The sequence below is a fragment of the Cavia porcellus genome, unplaced genomic scaffold (genome assembly GCF_034190915.1).
Source record: "Cavia porcellus strain 051 isolate PalLab524CR breed Dunkin Hartley unplaced genomic scaffold, mCavPor4.1 scaffold_2, whole genome shotgun sequence".
Classification (NCBI taxonomy): domain Eukaryota; kingdom Metazoa; phylum Chordata; class Mammalia; order Rodentia; family Caviidae; genus Cavia; species Cavia porcellus.
Window position 1 is genome coordinate 12345854 of NW_026947485.1, and position 13528 is coordinate 12359381.

Genomic DNA, 13528 nt, shown 5'->3' on the forward strand with positions numbered 1-13528 from the left:
GAAATTGAATAAGACCCTTGTCAGTAGCCCTTGGGTTAAAGAGCTCACAAGGAAAATTAGAAAGTATTTGAAGTGAATAATGAAAATATATCAAAATTTGGGTATGTCATTAAAGCCACTGCTTACAGGAAAATTTATAGCTTTTAATGTTTATTAGAGAAAACAGTTTAAATGACTGATCCTAGTTTCTACATTAAGAATATTCACTCATTTTTTTAGATTAATAAATTTGAATTAGGAAAATTTCTTATTGTGATGAATATGATCTACCCAAAGAACCTTAAGCTAGCATCATACCTTTTTAAATATTGAAAACTTCCCCCATAAGACTGAGAACAAGGCAAAGATACTCATTTTTACTATTTTTGTTCATTTAAGTAATAAATGTTCTAACGGAAGTAATAAGGCAAAAAAATGGAATAAGTTTGCAAAGGATGAGATGAAACAGTACTTATTTGCAGATGATAGGATTTTGGTTGTGGAGAGTTTGTTTTGTGGTACAAGGGCTACACCTAGGGCTTTTCATTAAGCTGCCTCTTCAGCCCTTGTTTTGTGTTTTGTTTTGAAACAGTCTCTCACTGAGTCATCCAGGCTGGGCTCTAACTTGTTTTTCTTTTTTTTTTTTTTTTTTTTTTTTTTTGTCTTTTTCATTTTTATCGGTACCGGGGATCGAACTCACGACTGCCTGCTTGCAAGGCAGGTGCTTATGCCGCTGAGCTAAATCTCCAGCCCCCTGGGCTCTAACTTGTGATCCTGCTGCCTCAGTGCCAGGATTGTAGGCCTGTGCTACCACCCCTGGCTGTTACGATTGTTTTAGTAGAAACTCCTTAAGTATCTTCAAGGAAAGTACTATGTAAAAGAAATTAATGTATTACACAAAGTATAAGGTCAACATACAAAAATTATGAGTCTATACTACAAATAGTAAACAACTGGAACATGAAACTTTTAGAAATTCCTTTTATAAGTTTACCAAGAAGCCTTAAATAATCTTTATAAATGATATATAAGAACTCTATACTAAAAGCTACAAAGACATTGCTGGTAGAAATTTAAAAAGATCAAAATAAATGGAGATATTTTCATCAATTGGAAAATTCAATATTAAAATGTTCATTCTTCCAGAATCGAACAGTGCATTTTGCAGGATCCCATTTAAAACTCAATGGGCATTTTTGTGAACATTGACCAATTGATTCTAAAATTTATACAGACAACCAGAAAACTCTTCACAGCTAAATTAAAGACATCTTTTCAGATACAAAATTGGAAAACTGATTGCAAAAAAAAAAAACAAACATAAAATAGACTTTGAGTAAAGCTAATTATATTCTCCATGATATGGGTGGGAATAATCCAGTCATGTGGAGGCCTTAACAGGACCAAGAGTGACTTCCATAAGCAAGAAAGAATTGTGCCAGAAAATTGTATCTGTCCCCCTGCATCTACCCTGCAGGTCTCCTGCAGGTTATGGATTTACCAAGTCATCATGTGAGGCAATTCCTTAAAATCAACCAACTAACCTATCTCCTCCCCACTCCTTTCCGCTTCCTCTCTTCACACACATTATCAGTTTTGTCTGCATGGAAAACCCCAGCTGATACATTCTCTTCAAACTAAGTAATCAAATTTGGCTTAACGCATGAAAGATTCCTACCAAAAGTATTAAGCTTGATTCAGTCACATCTTTATAGAAAGGCATTTTATATCAAAAGACTACAGAAGGATTAATTACATGTAATAAGTGCTCATTCGGGGGCTGGGGATTTAGCTCAGCGGCATAAGCACCTGCCTTGTAAGCAGGTGGTCATGAGTTCGATCCCCGGTACCGATAAAAAAAGTGTTCATTCTCGGCTTGGAAAAAAATTACAGAAATTTGAGGAACAAATAAAACAAATAACTTCAAAACTGAATGAAGGATCTGAATACACATTTCTCCACAGATGATACACAGATGGTCAGTAAGCACTTGAAAAGATGTACATCATTAACCATCAGAAAATGCCACTTTTATTATCTGTAATAAAAAAGACAGTAACAAATGTTGCTGAGGATGTGGAGAAACTGAAACTGCCCGACACTGCTGGTGGGAATGTAAAATGGTACGACTGCTTTGAAAAACAGTTTCACAGAAAGTTTAACACAGAGACGTGTGTTGTCAGTAGTTCTACTCCTAGGTATATACTATGAGGAATAAAAACATAGCCACACAAAATGAGACCATGGAGATTCTTAACAGCATTCCCATAATAGTCAAAAAGCAGAAACAACCCAAATGTCCATCAGCTGATGCATGGATGTAAACAAAAAGTATCATATCTCTACAGTGAAATAAAATTTATGTATTAAAAAGTAATGAAGTACTGATATGTACTGTAACAGATGAACCTTGAAAGCATTATGCTAATGAATGAAAATAGATTAGTTTATCTGTATAAAGTATACATGTAGATAGAAAGGTTGTTAGGAGTTGGAGTAAGGGAAGCATGGATACCATTTCTTTTGGGGATGATGGAAATGTTATGAAATTAAATGGTGATGGTCATGTAACTTTGTGAACATACTGAAAAGGTCGTTTTCCTGATGTGTGAATTGTACCCCAGTAAAGCTGCTATAGAGTCAAATAGCCAAAATGGCTGCAGTTCTCTAACAAGAATCCTTTTCCTGATGTGGCAAAAATGCTTTCCCAAGAATGCTGAGTGTCACATGAAAGGAGTATGGTAGTAGTAGAACTTGCTTTTGCCTCTGCTGGTAGATCCAAAGCAGATCTCCAGGACATGTAAGAATCTAGTGACTAAGAATGCACTAAATGTAGATCCTAATAAGCTCATATCTACTTCCTACTGGAGGGAAACAGTTCCCCTAGATCCGAAATGCATCACAGCTGGAAGCATCAAAGGACCAGCTACCTAACATGTCCAGTAGGCAGTGCCACTGCTTCTAGTTGGGCAAGTGTGTGCTGCTGCAAGCCAGGTCCCCATTTTCATAAACATATACCAGTGGGAATTTCAGTTCTACCAATTATTTCTAAAATATTAGTTATTTAAAGTAATACACAGAATAGAATGCTAGTACTATAAGAGAAATAGTATCCTTTCTTGGGATCGATATAATGAGATAGTTCACCTGTTAACTGTTAATAGGTTAAATTTTAGTTATTAGGGATAGGGTAAAGGATAAAATAGTTTGCAGGCAGACAACAATAGTATGATAGTAATTCTCTGGGTGATCTGAAATAAACTGCCGTAGTAATTTGCAGTCTGCCACTACTCTCCATTTGCAAAGTACCTACTGTGAACCTGATACTTCCCTGGGTACTGAAGGAAAAAAGCCCCTAGCAAACTCCATCATAGAAAAGCTTGATACTTTAGTCTAAAATTGCCTCTTATTTTTAATAATCTTATATTCTTAAAAACCAAAAGTAATGTTTTCTGCTTCCGTAATAGATGCTGTCAGAGAAGTAAGGAAATACTCCTATGCGCATTCCCTTGAAAAGGTCTCAAACGCCAAAACTAGCGCCTATGAACATACGCAGATGAAACTTTTCAGATCGCAAAGAAATCTTTACATTTCGGGATTTTCATTATTTTTTTGGCTGTAAGTAAAACCACACTTTTAATTTTAAAACATTATTTAGATTTCTCTTTTCTCATTTTTTTCCCCTACCCTTAGCTACAGTCATTTCACTGTCCTAACATCTTGACCAAAAGACCTCACATGATATTCTGGAATAAATAATAGCAACAGCTTACAGTCTGCCAGTCCCATAAGTCCTTGAATGACCTGGCCCTTGCCTCTCTGGGTCTTCTCTCACACTGTTCCCTGATGTGTCTGATACAGTCCCCCACTCCCTTTCACTTTTATATTTTTATTTCTGCTTATACTAAAGCCTGATGGAGTGTGACAGTGTGCCCTGCTCTTTCCCACAGGGGCTTTGTTCAGGCTGTTTTCTCTGACAAGTCTTTTTCCCTCTTCATCTGGCTAACTCCTGTTCTTCCTCAGCTCCTTCTCAGGAGACTGCTCTGGCCGTTGTTCCTTCCAAAGTGGGTAGATCTTCTGCTCTCTTGGAATATGTATATCCTTAACTTTATAGCATCATTCACAGTTGTAGTGAAATACTGTTTTAAAGCCATGCCTCTAACTAGAATCCAAACTCCATAAGGGCGTTTTCTGCCCTGAGTTCATTTTCTGCAGTGTCTCCAGCACCTGATTCAGTGTTTAACACTTGACAGTTCTTCAGGAAGTACCTGCAGAATGAATAATGAAGAGATTAATTACAGTTCCTCACAATGGAAGTTACACATAAACATGTGAACAAGCAGTTTTTAGGCTTGGCCAGCCTTATACAATACTCTTTGGTAAATTTTGACATAGGCCACAAATTTTTTCTTCTCTTTCTGGTCTTGCTACACTGATTGAGATTTTCCTCTTTCTACTATTACCAGCTGGGGAACTCTACCAGAAAAATAATAAGTACCACTGTAACAAGGCCCTGGATTCAATGCCCCCAGAAGCACAAAAAAAAAAAAAGAAAGAAAAAGTGCCACTAAACCTGTATATTTGTCTATTCCCCTGCATATTCCAATTTTAGTTTTCTAACAGAGACTCCAAAGGAATGAGACATAGGCTTTAGCTGAGACTTAAATTTGTCTTTTTTTTTTTTTTTTGATCTGTGCCATTTCGAGTATCATCTCCTCCACCACCCCTCTGTGCCTGACTGCGAGTCTCTGGACTGTGGCTGTTTATTTTAAAGTCAGGGCTTCTGGTGGCTGGTTAGTCTGAGTATAAGCTATTCTGATTTTTTTTCTCCTCAGGGTGTTGAGACGTCTGGTTTCACTTATTACTCAGCTGGCAAAAGAACTGACAAACAGAACAGTACTTAAAACTCAAGCAGAAAATACTAATAAAGCTGCCAGAAAGTTCATGGAAGAGAATGAAAAACTAAAGCGGGTATTTCATTTTCTTTGTAATCATTTATAGGAATAGTGTACTATCCCAAAGAAGTGATGTATTATTTTTCAGCACCAAAAGGAATATTTTCATAATTTATTGGTAGAAAATGGCCACAAACAACAATATAATTCTACTGAATGATTGTTTCAAAAGTATTTTGGCTGTTCTGGTGATTTGCTTGTTCCCAACAGTAGGTTAATGCCATTGGACCTTTTCCTATGACTCAAAGATAAAACATTCTCTGACTGTGAATTTTTATTTCTGCATTACTATTAATTTTATTTTATAACCTAACATAATTCTTTATAATAATTCTATTTCTGTTTCTTTTTCAGTGAGATCATTTATATAGAAAAGAGAGGGAGTTCATTGTTGCTAGATTAATGATTGCAAGTCATATTTAAAGTCTTTAATCTAATGATGCTGATGTGTTTTCTTTGGGAACCCTATGCGTTCCTTCCCCTGACATTTAGGAAGTGTGTGGATCACATACTTATTTTTACCCTGTTAACCAAAAAGAGCCACAAATGAAATATGGAAAATTAATTCGGGTATTGTTTTCTTAAATTTAAAATGTAGGAGTCAGATCTCATAGCAGTGCCTTTAGTACATATTAAGGCTCATGCTCGTATTGCCTCTTAAGAAAAAGAATCAGTAGAACTATTTAGGAGTTAGACAAATTTTCTTAAAGAAAGTATTCCTAAGTCAGGCGTAGTGGTGCATACCTGTAATCCCAGCATTCAGGAGGCTGAAGCAAATGGATCACTGTAAGTTCCAGGCCAGCCTAACTTCATAGTGAGTTCAAGGCCATCCTAAACTGCAATACTGAGACTCTGTCTCAAAAAAAAAAAAGTGTTTGTAAAATGATGGAATATGATTGTTTCCTATAATGAAATGCAAACAGCATTATACATTACAGTTATGTAAGAAGTATTTTTTTAGTCTACCCTAGAGAATTAAAATCATTGTGTTAAGTCCAGAAGCCTTGCCTCTTACACAGAGAGCTATAAGCACTATCATTTATCAATTCTAAATGAGTTAAGTATTATGTGACACAATATAAAGCTTTCTAAAATCTATTAAATGATGCAAAACTACTAGCAAAAGGAATAATGCTACACTATTATGATCACCCATTCAAAACACATATTTTACTTATTAAAGTTTTTGTCACAGTCTGTAACAAAAAGTTTAAAATCTTTCTTCATAGAAACAGAATTCAAAAGTGTTTCTTTAAGCTGACCATCACCAGCATCTTTTAAAGAACCTTTTAAAGTATAAGAATTAGTTTCTGTTTTGCTTTGTTTTGTCCCATTTTGAAATGGCATTGATCTGGGCCAGGGATATAGCTAGTGGCATAGCGCCTGCCTGGCAAGCACAAGGTTGTGAGTTCAATTCCCAGTACCAAAAAAAGAAAAGAAAAAGCATTGATCTGTTGATGGCTTGTAAATTTCCTTTTGTAAGTACAGTTTTTAGAAATCAAGCTGTTGGTATTTTCTGTATTTAAAAGCAAACAAACGTACCATTTTCTGCTTTTTTGGAATGTTTCAGTAACATAATAACTTCACTTTTTACCTTGAGGTTATTTCAATAAATAATAGGTAGAGCTTATAGGTGTAATCCCATTTCGTAGGATAAAAATAAAACCATAGTCCTAGAAGCTTTGATTACTATGTGATGACTATAAACTCAAAGACACACAGCCATGTACTTACTGGAAGTATTCATCATGTACCCTTATGGATTTAAAATTATAAACATCATTATGTTTAAAAAAAAATCACCATCTTCAAAGCATTTCTGGAACTGTTAGCAAAAGCCAGTTACCCTTGCATGGATATTTATTTGATGGTCACTGGTTCCTATAATCCTTTTCTCCTTTTTTTTCCCTTTCCTTTTCTTTCCTTTCCTTTTGTCCCATGCTATCATAGTTCCCTGCTTCTTATATAGCTGTGACCTTTTGAGTGGTCCTAGATCCATCAGAGGAAGTACAGATAGGCTGGGGTGGACGCAGTGCACAGTGGGAAGGAAGTCTATAAACTGAACACTCAGTGCTCACAGTGAAGTAATTGACCAGTAAAGTGACAAGAAGGCTATAGGTGAGAATGTCAAAGATTTCAGTATCTAAATACTTTTTGTGGTTTTAAAATACTAGCCAAGGTAGATACAGTTGTTACAGTACCTCTTCATTCTCTGTCAGAGGTATATTACCTAGTGGAAGAGCATTATCCTGAAAACCAAGAGACGTGGTGATTAGCACTTAGAGGCAAGTTCCCTCCATACATTCTGGCTTTCAAGGTTCCTTAGCTGTAAACAATAATCAACACTTCGCCGAGTATCACCTCAAATGCTTCTCAGTTAAGATACTAACTTTTAATTCTCACAATGGTTCCACTTTATTATCTGAATTTTATAGATGAGGAAATAGAGGTATAGGAAGGTGAAGTGGCATGCAAATAATCATACAGCCAAGAAGTAACCGAAAACTGAAACCAAGCCGCCTGACTGTAGGATCTACACTTGCAGCCGCATTATTTTGTGCCTTCAGCTCTTGTGCCAGCCTATAAAATGACTCATTTGTGCCTTAGACCCCTTTCTGTTTTGATACTTGGTTAAATAAAGGTAATAATTTTGAAAGATCAATCAACTTTTAATTTAACTGCTTTAAAATGACAGGATGAAGGCTCAGTTCTCACTGATTCCTTCCCAGCCACTTAACAAGGTGGGGTAGGGTAGGTGGGACCGTGACCACTTGTGTTCCTATAGCTGGTAGCTATTGAATTTCAGACTTGAGAGCTCTTGACCTTTCTCCAGCATGAAGTTACACATAATAAATCTGGACAGTTTTACAATAATGAAAGCTTATTTACTAGACTGACACAAAGCCAAGTCTTCTAAGTCAGTGGCATAATAATTTAACCAGTCACTGTAAAATTCCTACAGCTCAATGGTTCTCTTCCAATTTGGGTAATCATCAGAGATTGTATGAACTGAATTCAGTGAAATAATAGTGAGAATTATTTCAAACTTGTGATAAGCAGCAAATTAAAAGAGGCTTGGGGAATTTTTTTCCTTGTGTTGCACTTTGAAAAAATTTTTATTTCAGAAGATATGAGGCTCCTTCAGTTTAAAATATACTTCAATCTCCTAGTTATAATCCTAATTAAGATTACATGAGAGAGGGGCTGGGGATTTAGCTCAGCGGCATAAGCACCTGCCTTGCAAGCAGGCAGTCATGAGTTCGATCCCCAGTACCGATAAAAATGAAAAAGACAAAAAAACCCCATATAAACAAAAAAAAGATTATATGATATATACATTAGAGTTTTAATTCCTGCTTCAAGCAGCCTAATCATGTGCTATTTTATGCTGGTTTTAGCCTTTTTACTGGATTGAAGTTACTTGACAGTAGAAAGCATGTTTCTTTCACATCCTTTCACATCCCTTGTAGTACCTTACATTATAAAATATGTATATTAGTTATTTGCTCCATGAAACTCCTTTTTTGTTGAATGTATCCACTTACATTAGAAAATGATTCAAATGATTCGATTCAGTCTATAGTAGATAGTATTCTCATAGTTCTGTTTAAAATTCTCCTGTTGTGTTCTTGACTATGGAAGCTGCCCCTTTATTTAGTCAACTGTCCCATGCAAGTGGATGCATGCATTATTTTTAAACATTCATTTACCATTCTCCATGGTACTTTTATTTCTTTTTGGGTTTTTTGGGGTTTTTTTGTTTTTTTGTCTTTTTCATTTTTATCGGTACCAGGGATTGAACTCACGACCACCTGCTTGCAAAGCAGGTGCTTGTGCCGCTGAGCTAAATCCCCAGTCCCGGTACTTTTATTTCAGTCGTTTCTTTATTCAGATCTTTTTTTTTTCTTTCCTAGCAAAGAAAAGCTACAAATATTTTTATACCAGAATATATTTTAAAATATAAAGAATATTATGAAGGATTAACTGAACAAAAGTAATTTGGATACTGTTGAATGGAAATTAGAATTTTCTAACCATAGAGATGGCCCTGTCATTTTCACTTACTGACAACATTAAATTCAAATATAGAATTTTTCTATATAAAAATAGTCTAAATAGTGCTGGGAATATGGCTCAATGGCACAAGCACCTGCCTGGGAAGCGCAAGGTCATGAGTTCAGTTCCCAGTACGGAAAAAAAAAGTAGCTCTTGTCAGAACATGAAGACCTTCCAATTGCTATCAATATTAACATGAGAACTATTTTTCTTTCCTTAGATTTATACACTTAATTGGGGAAGACAGATTCATGTTATTTACCTAAATCATTCTGAAAATGTAATTGTAATTATAGCCTAACCAGAAATTCTTACCTTCTTTTTCGGATATTTTACCATAAGAAGAAATTTTGTATGTGTTTGCGAAATATTAACTCTCTTTTAGCAAAAGTACCTTGTAGAAATTATAAAGTGCTGAAAAGGACAAATAAATAAAGACCAGTAAATTTAGACAGGTTACTTGGTCTCCTTCCTGTAAGCGTATCTGCCCATTGCAATGTAAGCTGACTTCTCCCTCTGACTTCCTTTTGTGGTAGATCTTGAAAAACCCTATCCCAGGTGAGGAACACATTTTGGAAGCAGAAAATAAAAAACTAGCAGAAGACCAGGAAAAACTGAAAACTGAATTAAAGAAGACTTCAGATGGTAACTGTGTGTGCATGTGAAAAAGTAAAAAGACTAACATGTTTTATGCTGTTTCATTTCACTGTTTTCCCTAAAACAAAACTAATGCCTAAATGTCCTTCTGGCCAAAATATTAAGGGTGACCTATTTATAAATTCCTGTTCAAATACTAACATAAAACATTGTTTCCGCCAAGAGAAACATGTTCTGTTGTACTGAAAAACAAGTAGGTGTTTCAGTTCTGTGTTGTAAATACAAATGTTCCTGCCTTAGCCAAAGGGCTGTGTTCTTGGAAGTTACTTATAAACATACTTTTCTAAAATGAGTCACATTTTTCCATCATATATTCTTTTATAGAAACAATCCTAAGAGAACAGGAAAATATACTGCTTTTATTACATGGAGATACATTGCTTATCTCAAGCTCTAGTATTTCATATCCACTAGATAAAAAGAAAGTGTTCCTTGAAAGAAATGGATAGGCATAGAATAAGCACCCACCTGGATGTGAGGCCTTATCCCAAAAGGCATTGTTATATAGTCTTGAAGCAAAACATCAGGACTGCATTTCTGTAAAACCCGTTATTTTGTCTACATTAAAGCAAATACATATTTCTGTATGTTGTTTTGCTAGTCAAAGAGCAAGGTATTATTACCTGTAACTGCATAGTTCAGAAAAGTATCTGAACTACCCAGATCCTTCTTTGAATCCCAGCAACACTTCTGCATGTAGTAACAGATGTTCCTTCATAAGGCCAGATACTGGGCAACCTGTGAGCTGTATCTATAGAGTTAAAAGTAAGGATTAATGCGAAGATTTGCTCTAGTTTCATATCTGTTCTGCTTTAATTTGAGGATAAAGTGGAGAATATTAGTAATTGAATCAGACACCTTTCCACTACCTGTAAATTTAGGTTTCTTTTAAGGAGGCCTCTCATCGTAAAAGTTCTCCGTAATATATGGGCCTGCTATTACTGAACAGCCATTGAAGAAAAAGAAGATAGTTTAGAGGTAGTAAGTTAAAAAATAAATTACCGTGGCTGGGGATTTAGCTCAGCAGCATAAGAACCTGCCTTGCAAGCAAGCAGTCCTGATTTTGATCCTTGGTACAGATAAAAAGGAAAAAGACAAAAAAAAAAAAAAAAAAATTACCCTTCTAGCCAAGATGGAATATTACGTGGTTGGCATATACTTCAGCCTGAAATTCAAGAGTGTGTTTACTTAGTGCTCTTGCATTTTAATTTACAAATTATTTAGACATGATTAAGAAATTTTAACAGTTATATGAAAGTGAATGTAGTAGTCATCTACCCTTAGCTCACACCTATAATCCTGGCACTCTAGGAGCCTAAAGCAAGAGGACTACAAATTTGTACCCAGCCTGGGCAATTTAGCCAGACCTTGTCTCAAAATAAAAATAAAACTTTTTAAAGGACTCTGCAGCTCATTGCAAAGGGCTTAGGTTCAGTCCTCAGTACCACCAAAAAAGGTGCTAACCCTTTAAGACAATAAAAAGTGCTGTTTCCAAAATAGCTTTAAAAAGGAAGGAAATTTAAAAAAAGGGAAAGAAGGGAGGCAAGGAGGGAGGAAAGAAGAAAAAGGAAAGAAAAACTGTTTCAAAGTCTTGTTTGTTTCACATCTGCTAAGGATGTTTTCCTATATTGTAAATAGGTGGCACAAAAATAAAAGGCTTGTGCTTGCTACATCTGTCTTAACCTTGGCTAGTTTAGTTTCTTCTTTACCTTTCAAAATTCCCAACTCTGAGGTAGTTTGCTCTTTAACTTCTTAAGTCTGGAATGAAACTAAACCCTGTCTTACATAAGTATGTCTTCAAAAGATGATTGGGTGTCTGGGGAAAATACACTATTTGACGATATAGGCATTGTGTTTATAATCTGATAACAAGACATATTAGCTTATCTATAAAATACAGACTGTGCAATGACTTTCAAAGTAAGTCAGTGTGGAGGTAAAAGCAGCTTTTGCCTGTTTGAGTATGTCCTGTTTGGTTCCTGTGAGAAGTGTAATATTTTATGAGCACTTTTTATTTAGATTTTTTAAGATAATGTTCTTAATGATATTGAGAACTTCAAAAGTTCTACCTCCAAAGAAAGTATTACTTTGGCTTTGGTCTCTTGACTAATACCAGTTAAATTCAAGATGGCAAGAACAAAGAAATTATATCAATTACTGGAATAGGGTTTGGATGATTCAGCTGTACAGTGCTTTATACACAATGGCACTTTTTCTAAAATATTCATTGATTTGTAATAATTGAGGGTTTTAGGGTGGCCGTGCTTGAAAGTTTTTAGGAATAACTTTTCAATTTGGAAATTGAGTAAAAAGCAATGTGGTTTTTTTAATAGCAGCAATAGGCTGTATTCCATGACTTTTCATTTTAATCTTTGTGTTTGTTAAATCTAAAAGCAACATTTTCTCCCAAATGTATTAGTGAAAATAAAGTGTAAATACAAAGCTGTATTTAATCTGATCACTCTCAAATTGGGAAAGTGGCATTCTGGAAGCAACTATTAAGAACACTCAATCAAGGGGCTGGGAATTTAGCTCAGCGGCATAAGCACCTGCCTTGCAAGCAGGCAGTCATGAGTTTGATCCCCGGTACCGATAAAAAGGAAAAAAAAAAAAAAAAAAGAACACTGAATCAGTAATGACAGCGTCTCCATCAGCTTTAAATCACCAGCTCACATTTTAACTGGTTAATAAACTGTTCCCATGCTTCAGTATAGTACTGTCACCGTAGAAAACCTCAAGAGAGCAGGCGTATCCCAGAGCACCTAATTTACAATCAACACTACTTAGTCAGGTGTAAAGGACCTCATGTGTCATTTAAATGATCCATTTAACAATAACTCTGATATCCCAGTACGTGGCGTAACTGGGAAAGGGTACTGCCAAGAAAAATGAGATTCTAACCTTTAAGGAATTTACACGGCTCACAAGCTTTCGTAATGGAAATAGGCCTGTATATTGTAGAAAATCTTCTGCCTAAGGAAGTTGTCTTTAAAGGGCCCTTCCTGGTTCTTAAAGTAAATAGTTTCCTGGCATCTATAAACTTAGAGGAAACATGCAGCATTCGCTTGCATGCATCTAGGGGGTGGCAAAAGTAGATGGGACGGACTGACTGAGCTGTGCGTAGCTTTGCCTGCTTTTGACACCATCAAAAACAGAAATAATCTATAATATGCCATATTGCAAAAGCAGTTTTTAGGGATGTCAGTCTTATAGTAGAGGCTGTGGGGCAGTTTATGTGTCTAAACAAAGTGTATATAAATAAACACTTTGTATCACCTGAACTTCCTTGAAAAAAATTAAAAATTCCTTTTACATACCACTTTTGCTACCTTTTGAATATGTTTGAGTTTTTTAAAATATCAACATAGGAACCAAGGGGCAAAAATGGTTGAAATGCTTTTCAAGAAAAATTGAAAATCCAGACAAGATGGGAAAATACAAGGGAATTGCTGTTGTAAGGTAAAACTCTTTAAATGTGTGCCTCCTGAATCTTAAGAATAACATAGACTTTGTATACAGATTTAAAACTAGAGTTTTCAGTGCTTTAGAAATAAATGACTGATATGTCCATCTAAAAACAAATTCTCAAAGTCTAACCTAAGGATACTATACAGTTGTAAATTCTTGTGGACATAAACTCATTTACCTTTAAATTGAAGTTATATCAGTAAGATATAACTTTGTTGTTATATCTTTTGTTTTATTACCTTTCAATGAATTTTTATAATTTGAATAAGAAAAAGATACATGCTTTTTCTCCTCTTTTTACATATCTGAAAGTTTTACTGCTTCATCATCTGCTCTCCTGTTATTAACTGGAAAAGCAATGGCACAGAGCATACGTGAGTCAGCTCCTGGGTTGGTTCTATCCCCAGTACCAC

At 35.4% G+C, this 13528-nt stretch overlaps 1 protein-coding gene and 1 non-coding gene across 2 annotated transcripts in view; both read left to right on the plus strand.

The window, feature by feature from the left end:
* Nucleotides 1-13528, plus strand: part of Bcap29 (B cell receptor associated protein 29) — a 49247-nt gene that overhangs the window by 8229 nt on the left and 27490 nt on the right. Inside the window, exons 4-6 of the mRNA XM_063238295.1 lie at nucleotides 3447-3597; nucleotides 4815-4950; nucleotides 9527-9635. Coding sequence (XP_063094365.1) covers nucleotides 3447-3597; nucleotides 4815-4950; nucleotides 9527-9635 — 396 coding nt within the window. The remainder of the gene's footprint in view (nucleotides 1-3446; nucleotides 3598-4814; nucleotides 4951-9526; nucleotides 9636-13528) is intronic.
* Nucleotides 12762-12894, plus strand: LOC111756901 (small nucleolar RNA U109). Its single transcript, XR_002791284.1, has one exon. It is a non-coding gene; the product is annotated as a small nucleolar RNA U109 (small nucleolar RNA).